This window comes from Rhizophagus irregularis, chromosome 17 (genome assembly GCF_026210795.1).
Source record: "Rhizophagus irregularis chromosome 17, complete sequence".
Taxonomy (NCBI): Eukaryota; Fungi; Glomeromycota; class Glomeromycetes; order Glomerales; family Glomeraceae; genus Rhizophagus; species Rhizophagus irregularis.
The window spans coordinates 168,577-189,280 of NC_089445.1; the positions used below are offsets into that span (position 1 = coordinate 168,577).

Genomic DNA, 20,704 nt, shown 5'->3' on the forward strand with positions numbered 1-20,704 from the left:
TTGCATATAAATGAATTCCAACTCAACAAATAGAAGGTGATATATATAATCTAAAGAGAAGAAAAATTCTTTAATATAATGAACAATGGTCAATTACTCTTGAAAAAATAAGACAATATATAGATCAGTTTATCAGAGAATAGGATAATTTGAAAGGTATATAATAATATCAAGATGTACAAATACAAATATAATTTTTCTTTTTGTTTAGAGGGTAGTGATTAGTGAAAGCACATACTAAAACTATATGAAATAATGATCCTATATAATCTAATAACTAGGAAGATATAGGTAAATTTTATATTAATGATGATAGGGTACAGAAGTAATTTATAGAATAGGAAACTGGTTTAGAGTTTTAATAGATTAGTTATATACATAACAGATACTTCTGTATTTTTATATAACTAATAAACTCATAAATTGCATATTCACTAGTCGAAATAGTCCAATTCAGCCAGATTTCGTATAGGCAAATTTGGCCTGAATTATGGCTGAAATCTGGTCAAAGTTGGACGAATCTTCTAACCGAAAGTTTATATCGAATGTTATCATTCAGACTGCCACTTATCTAAATTTCGGTTAAGTTTTGATTTACAATTCGCATAAGTTTCAAATAGTATTTTTATACCAAACATTTTGTAATTCATAAAATTGTATTTTGTTTAATACTAACAATTTTATTATATAATATACTATATTTTGCCTATGTGTATATATATATAATACTAACAATAATGTATGTACTATTTTCAGCCTACATAATATACAGCTGTCTTAAAGATTAGAAAATTTTTTGTTATTGTGTAAAATAAATAAAAAAACTTTCTGCCATAGACTCACACGTCTAAATGTCTAAAGAACTGAGCTGTCTAAAAAATTAAGAAAAATAAACCATTAAAAATCATTTATTATTAAAGTAATAACAATTAAAGATATAAAAAGTTGAAAATTTACCGAATTATCACATCCAAGGAGACTGAAAAAACCACCTAATAAGGTAAAAAAAGAATCATTAGAAGCTGTTTGTGAAAATAAAAAAAAAATAATAAAAGAATAAAAAAAATGAAAAAATATACCAATAATAGATAGTAAATGTTAGTATACTTTAGAAAGTTCACTTCCTATAAAATAATGAAATGTTAGTACATTTCTTCAAAGTAAACTTTAAAAGAATTGATCTCCACACATTTATCCTGTATCCCAAAAACTATAGGAAGCTGAAACCTACAAAATAAAAGAAAAAAATTAAAAAATAATTCATTTTTTTTTAAAAAACAATAAGTTTTGAAACAAAACTTACCTATTGAATGCTTGAGGACAGAAGCCAAAACCTACAAAATAGAAAAAAATAATTATTTTTTAAAAAAATATAAAGTTTCGAAGTGTGTTCAAAATAAACTTACCTATCCAAAGTCCAAGAACTGAAGCTGAAACCTACCAAATAAAAGAAAATAATTAATTAAATAAATAAAATTTTTTAAAAAAAAGACACAAAGCTTTTGCTTCAAAACTCACCTATCAAAGCCCAAGAACCGAAGTTAATATCTACAAAACAAAAAAAAAATCTATATAATTTTTTTAAAAAAAATTATTTTAAAAAAAAAGAATTTCAAAGTGTTTACTTCGAAATTCACCTATCAGAGCTCATGAATTGACGCTAATACCTACAAATAAACAAAAAAAAAGTTTATTAAAAAAAATATATATTAAATAAAAGTTTTGAAGCTTTCGCTTCGAAACTTACCCATTCAAAGTCTATGATCTGAAACCCAAGACTTACAAAATAAAAGAAAAAGAAATTAATTAAAAAAAAAACAAATATTTTTAAAAAAAAACCTCAAAGCTTTTAGCTTTGAAACTCACCCATCAAAAATCCATGAATCAAAACCCAAAACCTAAAAATAGAAGAAAGAAATTAAAAAAAAATTATTTTAAAAGTTTTGAAGTGAAAGCGAAACTTCAAAACTTACCTAACAAAGCCCAAAAATTGGAAAATGAAACCTATAAAATAAAAAAAAAACAAATTAATAAAATTAAAAAAAAAATTATTTTAAAAGTTTCGAAGCAAAAGCAAAGCTTCAAAACTCACCTAACAAAAACCAAGTATCAGAAGCCGAAACTTACAAAATAAAAAAAAATTAATAAAATTAAAAAAAAAACTTTAAAAAAAGTTTTCAAGCGAAACAAAATTTACCTAATAAAGACCAAGTATCAGAAGCCAAAACCTACAAAAAAAAAGTTTCAAAGCGTTTTCTTCAAAACTCACCTGACAAAGCCCAAGAATCAGAAGTCAAAACTTACAAAATAAGAAAAAAAAATTTTTTTTAAGTTTCAAAAGCTTTCAAAATTTACCGAATTGAAGCCAATATCAAAATAGTAGAAAAAAATTAATAAAAAAAAATAATAGTTTCGAAATGAAACTTTGAAAAAAATTAAAATAAAAAAAACAAATTAATAAAACACAGGTCGAAAAGTGAAAAATCAGGCATCAATCAGTCACCAATCGGTCACCAATCAGTCACCAATTAGCTACCTGATTGGTGACCAATTGGTGTCTGATTTTTCACTTTTCGACCTGTGAAATTAAAAAAAAAAATTTTTTTAAAGTTTCGTTGTGAAACTTTAAAAGAGTTTTAAATAAAAAATAATAATTTAAAAAATTAAAATAAAAATAATTTTTTTATAGTTTTGCAATGAAACTTTAAAAAGAAAAAAATCTTTTTTTGAAGTTTCGTTGTAAAACTTAGAGTTTTAAATAAAAAATAATAATTTAAAAAATTAAAATAAAAATAATTTTTTTATAGTTTCACAACGAAACTTTGAAAAGAAAAAAAAAAGTTTCATTGTGAAAAAATTAATTTAAGTTATATATATGATGATCATTAAGAAATAATATTCGTAAAGATATCATATGTCAAAATTTTGGTTGAAACTTCACACAGCCAAACTTTGGCCAAAACTTAGCTGAAAGTCACATGACCAAAAGTTTTGATTTTGACTAGTGATTTGCACTATTTTGCAAAAAAAAAAAATTTATTTAATTTTCTTTAAAAATATTAATACAAAAAAAAATTCAATAAATTTTATAAAAGCAATAAATCTTTTATTAAACTATTAAAATTAATTTTAAAAATTTTTCTAATTATCACCAAAAATAATGATTTAATACTAATAATTGAAATTAGTATATTAATTTGCATTAAAAAAATATCCTTTTGATCAAATTTATAACATGGATGAAACTGGATTATTTTATCAGTACTTTTTTAGCATATTCTTATGATTTGAATAAATTGCATTTGATAATCATAATCTTCTTTTTTAAGTTAGAACTAGATCGAACATTAGTTACAAAGCGGCTTTCTGGATGAAAAAAAAATAAAGAATGGCTTTCAGTTGCTTTATGTACGAATTCTGATGGGTCAAATAAGCTGCCGTCTTTAGTAATTAGTAAATATGCAAATCTGCAGTGCTTTAAGAATATTAATATCGGCAATTTACCAATAACTTATAGGAATAATGCTAAAGCCTGGATGTTAACAACTCTTTTCTTTTAACAAGTAGGCTTCAGGAATTTAATTATCAAGTCAGTATAAAATACAATAATCAACGTGTTTTGCTACTTCTTGATAATTGTAAAAGCCATAAGATAAATAATTTAGTTCTTAAAAATGTTGAAGTTTGTTTTTTACCTCCTAATACAACTTTAAAACTTCAACCAATGGATTCTAGAATAATTATGTCCTTTAAAAAGCATTATCAATATCATCATATCAAGTAAGTAAGATTTTAATTTTATTATTTTACAACTTTTTAAATACATTTTTTTTTTTAAATTAAATGGTTACTAGAATAAGTTGAAGATGGACTTTGGACAGTTCATACAAGATCTGAAAATGAATGTTTTGCAAGCAATTTAATATATTATTCAAGAAGTTACAGCTAATACTATCAGAAATTACTGGAATTATATCAAAATTCTTTCTAATACTGATGATAAATGAATGATTGATGATGAACGAATGATTGATGATGAAGATGATGAACTAATGCCTGATAAACTAATACTTGATGACGAACTTAACAAGGCCATTAAAACTCTTTATTTACCAAATATGATGGAGATGAAAGAACTTTTAACTATTCCTGAAGAAAATATAGTTTATGAGATTCCTGATGACATTTCAGAATTTGCAGATATATTTAAAAATGGCCCTACAAATCATCCAAATGAAATAGATGATAGTGCTGATATAGAAATTATTTGCGTTAATAAAGCATTATAAGGTTTAAAAATTGTGAATTCATTTTTACTTTAACAGGAAAATGCACGCGAATGAACAAATTAAACTGGTAAGTAAAATTGAAAAATTTATTAAAAATAAACAAATCAATTCAATGCAACAAACTACTATAGATCAATATTTTAAATAGTTATTTGGTTTTTTATAATGATAATTATTATTTTATAATTTCTATAATTCTTAATAAATATTATAATATAATTAGTTTATATATAATCATGTGATTTCTATAAATACACACTCTCTCTAAATGCACATTTATGCCTAGTCCCAAGGGCATGCAATTATAGAGGGTTAACTGTAACTATCTAAATACAATATTAATTTCTTTCACTAAAAATCTTACTTTTACAATTACGTAAATCATAACTAAACCCTCACACCTCTTACATTTCCCTTGTTTCTTGTTATTTTCATTATTATTATTTTCTAGAATACATTGTAATTTCAAATCTATAGTCATTTTTTGTTTCTTCACTCAGATATCAATTTGAAGGATGTCCATATCTTCTTTAAGTTACTGGATTAGAACAAATAATATTAGATTCATCATTTCTTTGATGATTGTTACTATTTTCTTTATTAATAGTTTGATCCTTTTGGAGTAATTCTTGCTATTTTTCGTCTATAAACATTTGAAATTTCAATAAACATTTCATTTTGTACATTTCTAATCATAAGTTGGAGTAAAGTTTGTGGTCCTCATAATCATCTTCACGGAAATTCTTCTTATGATCATCATAATTTGTATTATAATAATGTGAAAAGCAAAAAAGTATTAGTGATATTTAACAAAGAAATCCATACAATAATTCATACCCTAATCCACACCTAAAGCTCTAAACGGTTCGGGCTAAACTGGGGAACTGATCTGAAACTAGCTCAAAATTCAGTTCGGTTCGGTTTGGGTATTAGAACAGGACCGGGAAAACTACTAATAAAGGTCACCGGTTTTCTTGGTTCGAACCCATATTTAATTTTCAAAAAGGTCACCATAAAAATAATTAATAAAAGTCACGTGTTGGTTCGCAAGAATAAGAAAATTTGAGTGAAGATCTTTCCTTTTTCTGTTTTTGGAGCGAAAACATGTGAATAAATAGCCAATTAACCAATCATAAGATGGTTCGCATATATATGATTTTCTGATTTTTTTCCGGTGACCTTTATATATAGTTTTCCCGATCCTATTAGAACTGAAAAACCGGCGGTTCAGTTCGGTTTAATCTGATTTTTTATAAAAATGTTAAAAATCGAATAGCCGGCCATCTAGTGATCGTACAAAGTCGAGCCATATACAGCGCGGAAAATCCATTATAATTTAACCAGTTTTTCTGGTAAATTTCTGATAAAACCGGTAAAATCTTATAATCCCGGAATTGTTCTGGTCGTGGCGTAGCAAATTTCTGGAATATTTTGTAAATACCGGAAATTTCATTTAATAAATTTATATCAGATATCGCAAAAAAGTTTTTTATCTTTAATTTTATTAATTATTATTTCAGTAGTTTATTACAATATGATTATTTAAAGCCAGTACGTCTTTTCTGGTTACTCCATATTGTATATGCACGAATAAAAAAAAGAAAAGATTATTATATATATCTAAAACCAGAATTTTTTTTAATTCCATAATTCCATACCGGTTGAAAAAATAAATTTCCGGAATTTTTATATTTAACCAGAATTTTTCTGAAATTTTTCTAAGGTTTTTTTCCGTGCTGGCTATATATCATTGGATTCCTCTCGATGAGACGCGTCGAATGGTGGTAAGATCATGTCTCTAGCATCGATAGATCACACGTTAATCTACGCTAAATGATTTATAAATAATTGGAATTAGCAAGCTATCTATCATGCTAGAGACGTGATCTTAGCACCATTCGACGCGTCTCAGTGAGACAAATCCAATGAATATAAATTCGTTCGTGTACGACCACTGGATGGCGAATAATATCAAGCTTCGCATTTTTTTAAAATTTTTGAGCATTAAAAATTAAAAATTCTGATACATGAATTTATTTGTCATTCTCATTGAGACGAATCCAATGAGTCCTAATTCATATTTGTACGACCATTGGATGACGAATAAATTCATGTATTGGAATTTTTAATTTTTAACGCTCGAAAATTTTTAAAAATGCGAAACTTGATATTATTCGCCATCTAGTAGTCATACACGAACGAATTTATATTCATTGGATTCGTCTCAATGAGACGCGTCGAATGGTGCTAAAATCATGTCTCTAGCACTGATAGATAGCTTGCTAATTCCAATTATTGATAAATCATTTAGCGTGGATTAACGGGTGTTCTATCGATACTAGAGACATAATCTTACTACCATTCGATGCGTCTCGTCAAGACGAATCCAATGATATATGGCTTGACTTTATATGATCACTAGATGGCAGGCTATTTGATTTTTCGCATTTTTATAAAAATCGGATTAAACCAAACCGAACTGCCAGTTTTTCGGTTCAGTTCTTACGGATTTCAGCTCTAATCCGAACCGTCTATAATCCGGACCAAACTGACCCGTTCAGAGCTTTATCTACACCCTAATCCTTATCCTAATCTTTACCTTAATCCATACTCTAATTTACACTCTAATCCTTACCCTAATCCATACCCTAAATTTTTTGTTTAATTTTATGCTTATTTTGCTTTATTGTTAAACCTTTCATTCCATTTGGACTTAAGTAATACTCAACTCTTGTTTTTTTATAGGAAAATTCTTTTTGCAAAGCATATCATGCCAGATGACCTTCTAGTTCTTCCCATATCTGAAACTTTACACCTAAAACCAATATAATATGAAGTTCATTTTTCTCATCATTAGAAGTGGAATTTTCATTAACATATTCACAATAGTCCATTATTAAAATGTGTAATGAAAGAAAAGGAGGTAGGTTAATAAAAAAGAAAAAAAAATTAAAAAAGGCAATTCGTGAAAAAAAAAGTTTATTAATAGTTTAATCAAATGATGTCATAATAATAATTCATATAATCAGGTAAAATCACCTGTGTGATGACTAGTTTTTTTTATATTTAAAATATTATTTTATTATAACATAATTTGATATAATAATTCAGGATAAACCAATTTTGACCTACAGTATAACAAACTTTTTTCATAAATCAAAACTATCTATACAGTGAAATTTGATAAATCAGATTTTTGATAAACCAGATTTGACCCTAAATTGAACTTTTTGCTGGAATCAAATTCAGTATATTAAAATAGTTTCAATATACCAAAGTTTACTAGTAAAAGTTTGATATTTGATATAAAGAATCAATTTTCCAACTAACTATAGTAAAAATGATTTGATAAACTGGATCACATGATCATTAATCAATAAAATTTAAGTAATGTGATGCGGTAAATCTTAATTTTGGCCAGAATTATAAAAATCTTAATTCTGGCTGAAATTATATATTACTTATATATTCAATTAAAAATAGTTTATATTCATTTTTAACTTAAAACTAAAATGAAAAATTAAAATGATATAGTGTATGTTAATTTTATTAGCATGAATTCTCTAAAAAAATTCAGTATAATAGATTTCCAATGTATCAAAATTTTTTCTCTATACCAGATATTCTGATAAACTGAATATTTTTAGTGGATTCAGTTTATCAAATTTTACTGTATATAATCAATTATATCACTATTAGGGATGGCAACGGTCAGTCACGGTTGGTTATCGGTCGGTCATAACCGGTTATAGATTTTTGACCGACTGACTATTTTTGCTGACTGTTTTTCTGATCGTTTAACTGACCATTTGACTGACCATTTAACCGACCATTTAACCATTTTTTTTTAGTGAATTTAATTAAGAAAAAATATTAAAAAGTTTTTTTTTGATTAAATCTGCTAACAAAAACATTATACAACTTTTTTTTATTGATTCAGCTCATAAAAAAAGTGTTAAATTAATAGGGTTGGTTAAATGGTCGGTTAACAATCAGTTAAACGGTTAGTTAAATGGTCGGTCAAACGATTGGTCAAAACTAGTCAGTTAAACGGTCGGTCAGAGCCTTTGACTGACCGATATCGGTTATAGTTATTAACCGGTTATGACCGGTTATGACCGTAATCATTGCCATCCCTAATCACTATATATCAACTTTGTTATAAATTTTACAATATTACATATAATAAAGTTAATCATAAAACCAGTCATACTTATTTATACTAATTCTTAAAGCTGCCACCTAAAATTAGGTGAAACTGAAATGGTAAAATTAATTTAGGAAAAATACTTAATTTTGAAATGCTGAAACTATTCCAAAATTCTGATTGGCTGTTATAATATCATGTGACCAAAATTAAAATTTTTACCAAAATTATAACTGTATTCTAATACCATAATTTTGGCTCTGTGGTGATCTTTCTGATACGTGTAGCTTCGATTTAAGCCTATGTTTGCTTTGTGTAATATATATACTATATAAGGAAATTATGCATCTTTATGTACTAATATTACACAAAGTAAACATATGCTTAAAATGAAATTACACGTACTAGCTGTTACCAGAATTATGAAATTAGAATACAGATAAAATTTTAGCAAATTTATAAAGTCATGTGATTTTGTAATAGGCCAATCAGAAGTTTTGGACAATTTCAGGAGTTTTGGAAAGATTTTGGGATTTTGGAAGAATTTTGGGATTTCAGAATTAGTTTTGAAAATAAAATTCTGGCTGAAATTATTTTGGAATTAGGAAATAATTTCAGGTGGCAGCTTTACTAATTCCGGTCAGAATTAACTTAGTTTCAGCCGGCATTATTCAATGCAACAGACCACTGATTCTCAATTTCAGTACATCTATTTACAAGTAGGGATGCCAAAAGTTCGGTTATAACCGATTATAACCGGTTTTTATCGGTTCGGTTACAGTTCAGTTTCAGTCCAAGACCGATCGGTTAACCGTCGGTTTTATATATAAAAAAACTGACAAAAAAACTGATCAGTTAATCATATATTCCAAAAGAAAAGAATGTTTATTATATTGAGAATACTATTAAAAATTATGATTTTGGTGTTTATTTATATATATAGTATTCTTATTTTTGAAATAATAAGAAAATTTTTTATGAGTCGATCACATGATTTTTCGTTCTGCTGAAAAAAATCGCAAAATTGACATTATTATCGTAAAAAAAATTATAATTTTAAGGAATATTATCAAATAAAATTATAATTAACACTTTCTAACATTAGTTCATTCAATTTTGCAGTAATTTTGCGATCGGTTTTGCAATTCGGTTTTATCGGTCGGTTTTGCGGTCAGTTCAGTTTCAGCTGAAACCTGCAGTTTTAAAACCGAAACTGAACTGAACCGACCGTTGGCATCCCTATTTACAAGATTTTATATGATAACAACATAGCATGCTTTCTATATATTATCACTTTGCCGATCATTTTACCAATCACTTTCATTTTCCATTAAAAAAAATAATTTTAATGAAATGTTATATAAAAATAAAATTGCAAAATCTGTTAGGTATTATAATTCTGAATTATATAATTGTTTGACACAAGTGTACGCATTTTTATTAGCTAGATCTTGTGATATTACACAAAACTTAAATTCATGATATCTTTACTATCTTAATTAATAAATAGCGCTACAAAAAATTTAATAAGAGAAATGACATGACCACTGACTGCTAATGTTTATTTTTCTTTTACTTTAGAAGAAATTCTTCAGTAAAGTTGGCAGAAAAAACTTAGAAATAGTTTTTTGTTAGAATCGAACCAACTGGAGTAATTTATGTAATTAATTTTATGTAATGCATGCATATATTATTTTATTAATAAATAATAAATACTGCTAATTGTCACGTTCACGTGACTGCCGCCTGAAATATGGCACTATATGACACGTAGATTAGCAACGCGAAGGACTTATAGTTTCAGCAAAGTTTTAGCATTTATAGGTTTTATCAAGTTTCACTTTCCTTCAGAATTTTATCAACTTTTTAATAAACTTTAATATAGTTTTACCAGTAAAATTAAAATTAAAAATCACTGTCAAAATATTACGTCATGAGCAAAAAATCAATTATAATTATCATTAATAAAACATATTTAGAAATTGTACAATTTGGTGATAGAGAATTTGAAAAAAAATTTTAGTACTAATATAGGTTAATCTAAACGTTACTGTTACATACAAGTTTTTTAGATTGCATCGATTGTTGAATTTCAACAGGAAAAAACGTGTTAAAGGGAATTACATATAACCGGTTTTTAATATAACAACAGCCACATTTAAATGAGCAGATGTTTATCTGTATATATATGGTAAATTTTAAATTAAATTTTTAATTTTTTTGGTACTACGACCGAAATATCGTGTATAAGAAACAATTTTTAATTTTTTTGACGTCCTTTGAGAAAAGTAATTCCGTCAATTGGCGTAAGTCTGATTAATAAGTATAGTGCAACATAAAAAAACTTTATTTTTTTTATATCTTGCACGAATCTAAACGTGTCACTCGCGTTATATTCTATTCTGTACAATCATAAAGTATGATTTTTTATGTTACAATAAAACAATAAAATAATGGCGGGTTTTCTTTTGTACAATAATACTATATCCTTACAAAGCAACACTGTCAATAACCGGTTACTCTACCCTTTTTGTAATTCATTCTCTGAATTCTGCTAAATAAAAAATCTAATCTGTGCTATATGTAGAAGAATACTTTTAAATTAACCTAATAACCAATCAGATTTAAATTCTCGCCATATTTTTTAACACACAGTCTTATGATAGAATATGTGATAAAAGGGTTTGATGTGATATAATATTACAAAAATTTTAGGATTTCTCATGTAATCGTAACCAAAAGTTGATAGTTACAGAAATTAACAACATTATGCAAATGAATGTGGGACCGTATCTATCCTCATACGGCCCAGATTCTCTTTTTCTAATCTTTTTAACACGCCAAAGATAAGTCCCAAGGGCGTATAACATGACCATCATTGTGACAAAAACCAAAAAAGAAGCTGCGGTAACGGTAATTTTATCACCAAAATTCAATAATCCAATTGCAAAGCCGCCCAGGACCACACTGAAATTGAGCCAAGACAAGAAAGTCCTTTCATTGGCAAAAAATACTTTAGGTTCAACACGCACAGGAATGGCAATTTTTTTCCCATGGTAAGTTTTAGGAACCTTCCCAGCAGGTGTAACTGTCGCTAAATATTCTTCTAGTTCTTCAAGTGAAGAAATATGCGGTGTACTTCGTAGTTGGGTATTTGTATTTTGGCTTGATTCACTTAGTAATGGTGTATTTTCAGATGCATCTTCCTCATCTTCGTCATCTTCTAGACTATCAACTAGAACTTCGATATCCTCAGTTCCAGAAAACGGATTACCCCTTTCATTGGCTGGTGTAGTTGGATTACTTGCAGAAGGACGTTCAAGTCTAAAATTACTTGGAGGTTTGCGAATATCAATATCCATTTGTGGAAGCCAGAAAGGAAAAAGTGGGATTTGACGGCTATCCATAAGTGTTGCGACACCATGAATAAATTTTGAGAATTTTGGAACAGCTTCAACCTGAAGTATGATTAATTTTATTAGAATTCCTAATGCGCGAGTAAAGTGACTATTAAATTATCAACGTACCAAATGACTTTGCACTAATTCTTGAACCCATTCGGGTGGCTCTTGGCCGTACTGAGTCTGTAACTTAACTTCCAGAATTGCATAAGGGAATCTTTCAATCTCTCCATCAGGTAACTTTGAAAATGGATAATCTATCCCAATATCCATTCGACGCCAGTTATTACCGGATCGAAGTCTCGGATTATTTTCGAAATTATCTTCACGTATCATACTTAGCTCCGTATCAAGTGAAATACGAACACGAGCATCACCAGGTAATTGAAAAGCAGTACGGTTATAAAAACTTCGAACGACTAAATTTATGTTATACGAGAATTAATTCTGCACCATTACGTGTAAGATTCCTATAGAAAGTGTACGCACCTGGTCTTAATTTTTTGGTAAGGACACGATATTGCACTTCAGAAGCTAATTGTTCAAGACTTTCAATTTCTTTATCACCCTTTCCTTTTTGTTTCAATTTTTCAAATGTCTTTTTATATTCTCCACGTAGATACTTGTTCACATCTTTTTCCTTAATGCCGAAACGCGCCTTCACAGATTTTTCGCCGGTCCAATCCTCTCGGTGTGTTTTACGTTCAACGAAGATTTCGTTGTTGTCCATCCCTCCATACCATCTTAATCGAATGGCTTCAGCCCCCTCGGACTTTTCCAATCGGCCAAGATAAAGATCGAAACTATCATTATCAAAATAAATTGAAGTGATAGCGGAATCAGCTGGTTCAAATTCCTTATTAGGATTAAATACTAATACCGGAAGGTGTTTAAGAATAAGAAGTTTTAACTCTGTAATGTTATCCGGATGAACCCAATATTTTGTGGTATTACGAACAAAATTTTGTTGTTGGCCACCGGCAGCGGCGTTACCCTTAACCGGATTCCCACGAGTACGAACAATATCATAATTACGTGATAATTTTACGATTAACGCGTCATAATTTTCTTTATAAAATGGTTTTGCATTCAACCGTGCCATAAACATGGGCTTTAAAACCCATCTAGTTTGTTTATCATGTTTCTTAATAATCTTTAAGAAACCCGTATAATTCAAACGGGTAAACTTGGCAAGGTCATGAACGTCAGCGATTATCATGGATAATTCTTCTTCAATCGCAAGAAAATCATCCTCGTTTGCAGAATTTGCTTCCATTATGTCATGAATTTCCTTCTCACAATTTTGAATTCTCCTATTTATCTCCCCAGACTTAACGTCTTGGAAAGTAAATACTTTTTCGAGTTCTTTCTCGAGTAATTCAAAGAAAATGGTTTCGTCTTCTTCACTCCATTGATTACCACGAGTTCGAGTTTTTAGCTCTCGTTTTAGCTCATCGTAGCTTAAATAGTAGAAAGTCCATTCAGGATAAAGAGAAGTTTTTAGGTGATGACCAAATTTCATAATATACTAAATAAATATTATACGGACAAGTAAAAAAAGTCAGCAATTATAAAAAAGCACTGCAAGTTTAGGTAAAAATTGTGTTTAAATAGTTTATTACGTATTTTCAACTGTATACTCTCCATACAAGAATGGTAATATATTTGTTTACGCCGAAGAAACGCCACACAAACAAACCTTATATGTTGAAGGAAGTTTGAAAAGGACGCCTATTATGCCTATTATGCCGGATATTTTAAACAACAAACATTATCAATAAAAATATGATTATCATTGATGAGAACTATTTAAATATAGAATAGCTTAGTTAAGTAACTTTTCTCCGACATATTAAAAACTAATAATTTTCATTAATACAAATTGGAGATGAAACTAGCTAACTTCTTTCAAAGAACCTTAAAATTCACAAGAAAAGAAATAACGAAAAGTAATGCAGTGAAACTTCACAAAAGAATCAGATTGGATCTCGCAACAATTTACAAATGCAAATGCAACAATTTAAAATCGAATAAGGATCTGCAACAATCTTGCAAATTATTATTTTTAAATAATCCGTAGCAAAAGGGCGTTTTTTTTTCATGTATAATCATGTGAAAATTGTAATTGCATTTCGCGATTGATTCATTTTTTACTTCAAAAGAAATGTTGTCAATTGGTTAAAGGTTTGCCCAAAATTTAAAATCTCGGCCAAATCTAGTAGTATCTTAGATAAATGTTCGGAAAAATATAATTGATCTACATATAAGACATTATGAATATTATATATTTTGCTTATCTTGGAAACAAGATTCAGACGCAAAATGTACTAGAGCAAATAAATACGTCAATCAAATGTGTAAAAAATCTTTGGGATGTAAAGAAAACCGATATCAAATATAAATAATTTTATCAGTCTTTTCTGAAGAATCCTATCTCTATAGAAAGTATTTTAAGTACAGGGTTTACTAAAAATATTATTATTTTAAAATATTTCCAAATCACGGCTAAATCTAAATTCAAAACTTTGTTCAAATTCTGGCCGAAGCTAAAAAATTAAACTAAAAATTAATAAAATATACGATTTTTTACACTTCAAATTTGTTTTATTTTTTATATAATATAATTCCAAAAGTTTTTTGCTAATTATTTTTTTAAAAAAGGAAAGTTTATATTAATTTGAGATAGGACTTTACAAGTTTTATAATTAGTTTTTCCTTTTTTTTTTGCAAAATTGTAGAAGTTTAAATCATTCTCTATCTAATAATTAATTAAGAATAACTAATAACTCAAAATAAAAATTCAAATTTTTTTATTAATGGTACCGTATTCTCTTAAAATGTAGAGCACATGTATATAATTAAAGTTCACGCGATTTGATGAAAAATCAATCCACTTTGTTTATACCACAATAAAGGGTAAAGGGAACATGTTTATGTTTAGCAAATTCCACCCAACTATTATTTTATTGATATCTAATTTTTGATACGTCTATTACACGCCTCCCTTAACTCACTCATGCTCATGATGCAACAATTTTCATATAATATGTAGTCAGATTTAGCTCGGTGGTATTCGCAATATATAAGAACTGAATGGTTTAATAACCTCAAGTTTACGGGCTTTTGCTATTTTAAGATCTTGAATAACTCTCAATGACTTGATCAATTCATCTCTAAGAAGAAACATGGCTCTGAGTAGTTCGTACAAATAACATAAATCAGATATTCTTGTCGGTAAAGGGAACTGAGACAACTTTCTTATACAATAAATCCCGCGACCAAATATATATAGTTCAGAGATGATACAATTGTATCCTATAAAAAGTATAAATTATAGTAAATTTCAAATTATGAAAATCATATTGTTGAAACAAAATTACATTAATTGCATAACGAAGGTAAAATATTACCTTTTGTTTGTAGCCCAAATACTTTAAGTTTTTTAGCCAATTCAAATTCACATACATTATAGTCATAAAATAGATTATTAAGTACGTCTACCAAACAACGATCTAGTTTACACTTGTCCCCTTCCGGATGCCTGCCTAGTCGGAAGTCGAGTTGGTGCTCCGGATAATTCAATTATCACAAGTTCTTTATTGTCGGCATCTACAAGTGAACCAATACCATCTGCTTTGATCCAGTTCCCTTCGCAAGTCGGTGGTTTCGACGATTAGCCGATGATAAACTCGTGATTTCACCCCTACAGTACGATATTTTGTTGTTATGTAACAAACAGCCAATAATACAAAAGATCCGTCAAAAAAGGGTGCTTACTTACCAAGTCATATCTATTAAGTCTTTGAAAATGAAAATGAACGGCTCTATAATTGGTTCAATAAACCTTACACGAAATGTAGCCTCGGTTTGTGGTCGTTTAGCAAAGTATTCCGGCCGGTTTTCAAGACAAAAAATACTGTTATATTGATATTATATAGTCAATGATAAGTTCGGTTCTTAATAATCTCATACCAACAGTACTTACTAATGATCGATGATTCTACGAGCATACTTATCTTCATCAGTGGTTACTTCTTCATAGGAATCAAATGATTCCCTTATTTTTTTAATCTCGGGATTTTTCAAATAATTGTTAAGTCTACTGAAGAAGGTAGGTCCACTGATGGCTTTGATATAGAAATAATTACGGACCATTCCTTAGCAAAACAGAATGGAGGTCTGCGTTGCTCCGTTACATTGTCCAGGTCAATTATATGAGCGTAATATTCTCTGCCCAACAGAAAAATGGAATAAATATGAAATGAAGTCGATTGGAGAATTACAAAAAACCACCAATACTCACTCTTCAAGTTCACTTTCATCACTTTCGGATTTCACATCATCCTCCTTTTGAGAATAATCTACTTCATCTTCGGACTCATCATCATCTTCTTCTTTGGACTCATCATCTCCGGACTTATGAATTGAATCATTATTTCTGTTTTGGACCTGGCGCAAAATAGAATTATTTAAGTGAAGGTCTTCTCAGAAAAGGCGACATGCATATGATTAATCCACTCCGACAATACAGTATAAATTATTGATCAAAGAAATGTTACCAACTCAGTAAATCCTTCAAAGTGCATGAAAAATAAATCTTTGCCGATATTCTCTCTCTTCCGCTGGTCATCAACATTTTGCCAAAAATTGACAACTATTTGGGATCGGCATTCTTTCTATTGAGTCTATTGAGTGAAAAGGTGGAAGTTGAAGGCAATCAAAAAAATATCACAAAATCACAAAGTTGAGCAAGAAACGCAAGGGACTCGATCGGCTGTGGTACCAAAGCAGTGGATGGTCCAACAGAGGATAGAATCCCAGAAATGTAAGTATTATACCACGAGGCGAAAGCAGTGGATCTTTCCCTGAATTCAAAGCAGTGGATGAACGCAGAGGAAGCACACCAGCTTCTGCTCAATCTTATACAAAGAATTCAAAAAAAGCGAAATCATCACCTTAAATTTTTGACTGCTTCAACTGCAAGTTTCCGAATCTGAACAGATTCGTGTTTTTTTGAATTATTGTAAAGGCTTCTATCCAATCTCTATGCGTCATTTTTTTGTCAAAGGTCTTGCGTTTATTTTTAAGTATTCCAGATGATGATTTGTTACGTTAGGTTTTTCCAATATTTTTATGAAATGTTTCCAGGACGATGATTTTTTGCGCTTAGACATTGTACAAAAAAAAATTTTCATAACGATAACGATGTCTGATTTATTACATCTTATCACACCACCTTCGGTTGCACGGCACGTGTGTCTCACCAAATATGGTGGCCCGAATATTATATTATATCCGGGATATCCGGGAAAAGAGGTCGTCTAAAGCGGCAAATCACGTGACATTATCGCGATATTTATTTTTATTTATTTTATGTGAAGCCGGACAGACTATTAAACAGGACATATACCACACGTGAGTTATCCTACTTCTAGCTATCATCCATCACCAGGACGGACCCGAACTTCTTTAAAAACGTTGGAACCAGCCTGATCTCCCTCCACTACCGAAAGAAGAACAGGAAGTGACATTATCGCGATTAACCAGCTTCCCCAGTATCACCGTCACTTTTTCCACCCCACGTGATTTTGTAAAATTCATCACCGGCATCACACCCCACCGCGTTTTCATTGTTTATATTTATCTGAGGGACTTAGATTTTTTTGCTTCACAAAATTATTTTTTTCACATCCCTTTAAATGTCACCGGTCATGTGGAGGTGGATAAAAGTGTCGGTGATACTGGGGTAAATGCGATTAACCAGAAGGGTCACGTGATTTTTCGTTAAAATACCAAATGATAGCTGGCTAAAAAAATGTGTTTCAGTAAAGTAAAATTTCTTAAAAATATCAATAAATTAATAAAAAAATTAAAAATTTTTAAAAGAATTAATTAAAATAAAAAAGTCCCACACTATTTATTGATTTTATTGTTTTATTTGAATTTAAAATGTAATTTTTCTTATAAAAAATTTGTAAAAATTTCTAATAAAAATTCGTAAAAAAAAATTCATAGTTTTATCTACATAAAAAAAAATTCATAAAGCTTTTATCTACATAAAAAAAAATTCGTAATAATTTAAGAAACCAAGTCCGCACAATAATCAGAACCCAATACAACCTTGTACATTTATTAGTATCAAAATACTAATAAGTAATTCTAATTTCTAAGTTTTTCCGCTTAAATTATTATTAAATTGCAAAATAATCAGATTCACAGAGCTTCTAACATAGAAATAAAAGATTGCATCTTCTTAACATCACCCATCTCTTCAACACGCCAATACCTATTACGCATTCTTTCAGTTAATTCTCCTACAGCAATTCTTTGATTCTCGGCGTTTTTCTGTTGCTCTGTCTAAACATATTCTATAAATGATTCTTGACTTTCATACACTTCAAACCCGCTTTCTTCAAAATTTTGCGAAACATTTGCCATACGTCAGTAGTTAATAATTTATTGCCGTATATATATTTGTGAAAAATATGCTTGCAAAATCAATGGCGAAATAAGCAGAAACAATCGAGAGAAGTAAGACCTAGTGTACTTTTTCCTTTTTTAAGTCTATTCATTACAACACAGGCTTCTCTAATGATTAATTGTTGAAATGGGAATGGGAACTTTTGGATTTTTTCAAGAATATCAATATCAACACCATACGCGGATATTTTCTTGATACAAAAATCAAAAGATGCACTTTTGGCTTCAGATCTTTTTTTGCAATCAACATTGATAACTTTGTGAACGGCATCTAAAATATAAAAGTTTTGAGTTGGGCATATGGGCAAAATAGCCAAATAAAAATCATCATGTACTGATCAATTTATATGATAAAGATGTCGTTTTCTTTAATTCACTATGAAAAGATTTTAGCGAATTCGTTGAAGTGACTTGTAAAAAAGCAGAGAAGAATGTTGCCGAGCTCATAAGCCCATTTCTCAGTATTTTTCGTATAGTTCCTTTTAATATAATTTTGTATAGAAGAAACAGGATAAGAATTAATAGCATCTTGAACAAGGCTTTCGCATTCAATCTTTGTTTTTTTATGCATCACCGTGATCATGATGTCTCAGGTTTTTTTTTCATGAATTTTTTGCATCCATGTTCTCATAACATGGATAATGCAAAGGAGAACTTAGCACTCTTGTTCACCAGCAGCTATGCTAGGAAATGTCTTTTAATGCTCTTGGCTTCGATATTACTATGATCTAAAAGTATGTAACAGGGACTAATGACAATACTTATTGCAGATTATTATTAAAGCTTCAACAATTGTATCTGCATTCTCACTGCTTATGAAAAAATGGGTGCCTATGCTCCAACATCTATAGATATCCTGGACGTAAAGAGTAAATAGATGCCAATCGTATCTAACTCCAATATTGCGTATTTCTTGACAGCAGATGTGATTGTTGGAGCTGAATAATTTTTAGCCGCTTCTATTTCAACTAAACTTCTAATAGCTTTTGGCCATTTTAACCTATCAATTTCTGATAAAGAATGAGTGTGGTTAGAGGAATTTTTATGTCTTTCTACTTGAACTACATTTGAAGAAGCTATCCAAAAAACTTTAATTATCACAGAATATATATTAGATGACCGTATCCTGGTTATTCAGCATTTTTCATTCAGAACATTTTCTTTTTGTTGGGTACTTAACTTGCGGTGCTTCATAAAATAACAGGCGAAGGTTTTCCAAATATCACCATTTACATATTTATACGAATCCTATTTTGTCCAAATATTTGAAACTGATGGCCACCAATCTTCGTTAAAAACCTCTATTGGAATTTCTAAAGCGCGGTCTACATCAAAAAGAAGATCCCACTTTTTGTCTGGTGTAAGGTTTAATGCTGATATTATTATTAGAGGAGAAGAAGCTGAGACGGACATGGCTAGTGAAAAAATTTGAAAAATGTTTTTTTTTTGAAAAAAAAATAAATAAATAAATGCATGATGTTGTAATGGTAACATGAATTAAACTGACATTTCCAACTAATTTCAAAATCATATTACGTGATTTGCCCTGCTTTAAATGACTTCCGGAAAAAGGACTTTGTAACCTCCTCCCTAATCCCCCTTAGGAAATTACATCATTTCTGGTCTCTTATGGTGGCTGTCACAATAATTGTCCAGAGCGAAGCGAAGGACAATATATGTCTATACACTTGGGAAAAAAATAAATCACGTGAATTTCTTTGTCTACCACATGATCGTTACCTAATGAAATCGCAACTCGCAAGTTTTAGTTTTTCGCTTTAAACTTACAATGGTTCCATTAGGACCCCAGAAAATACTTATATAGGTAAAGTCCCAAAATATTTTTATTAGTAACTTTAAGCATAGGTTTTTACTATGATCGCTAAGCATTGTTGATATCTAACCTTAAAAATTATATAAAAATAAGCAAATCAATCTTCTAACCTAATTAAATTTTTATTATAACACATATAATTTATAAAATATATTTATTAATTAATATATTTTATTAAATCCAATTTTAAATATGTTGTGAAGCTAAACTAAACATAATATACAAGTAGATTAACAATATTTAATTAATAAAGTTAATAAACAGTAAAAAAAAAATTTGAAATTAATACTATTACAAAAAATGTAAATTTCTCTATAAGTATTATACCTACACCCATAAAAATTAATATCTAGGTAGTTTTGACCTTGCTAAACAATTTTCAATTAATTTAGAAAGTTGATTTCATTTAACCAAAAAGGTGTAATTACGCTTTGAAGTTGTAACGGAGAAATAAAAAATTCAGAAGTTAGTACCGTTATGAAAAATGCACTTTTTTCCATAAGTATTATACTCACACTCATGAAAATTAATATATAAGTATTTTGACCTGGCT

General features: G+C 29.1%; 2 protein-coding genes across 2 annotated transcripts; both read right to left on the reverse strand.

The window, feature by feature from the left end:
* Positions 1–10,760: 10,760 nt before the first annotated feature.
* Positions 10,761–13,417, reverse strand: OCT59_008761 (uncharacterized protein). The gene is made up of 3 exons (XM_025316206.2): positions 12,327–13,417; positions 11,964–12,256; positions 10,761–11,894 (listed from the first exon to the last, which is right to left on the reverse strand). The coding sequence occupies exons 1-3, from the start codon at positions 13,357–13,359 to the stop codon at positions 11,148–11,150; spliced, it is 2,073 nt and encodes a 690-aa protein (XP_025181021.1). The 5' UTR covers positions 13,360–13,417; the 3' UTR covers positions 10,761–11,147.
* A 1,478-nt stretch (positions 13,418–14,895) lies between these two features.
* On the reverse strand, positions 14,896–16,423 carry OCT59_008762 (uncharacterized protein; the record flags this gene model as incomplete). Its single annotated transcript, XM_066133118.1, has 8 exons — positions 14,896–15,152; positions 15,248–15,378; positions 15,451–15,540; positions 15,619–15,753; positions 15,823–15,894; positions 15,990–16,067; positions 16,141–16,286; positions 16,397–16,423. The coding sequence occupies 8 exons, from the start codon at positions 16,421–16,423 to the stop codon at positions 14,896–14,898; spliced, it is 936 nt and encodes a 311-aa protein (XP_065999597.1).
* Positions 16,424–20,704: the final 4,281 nt, after the last annotated feature.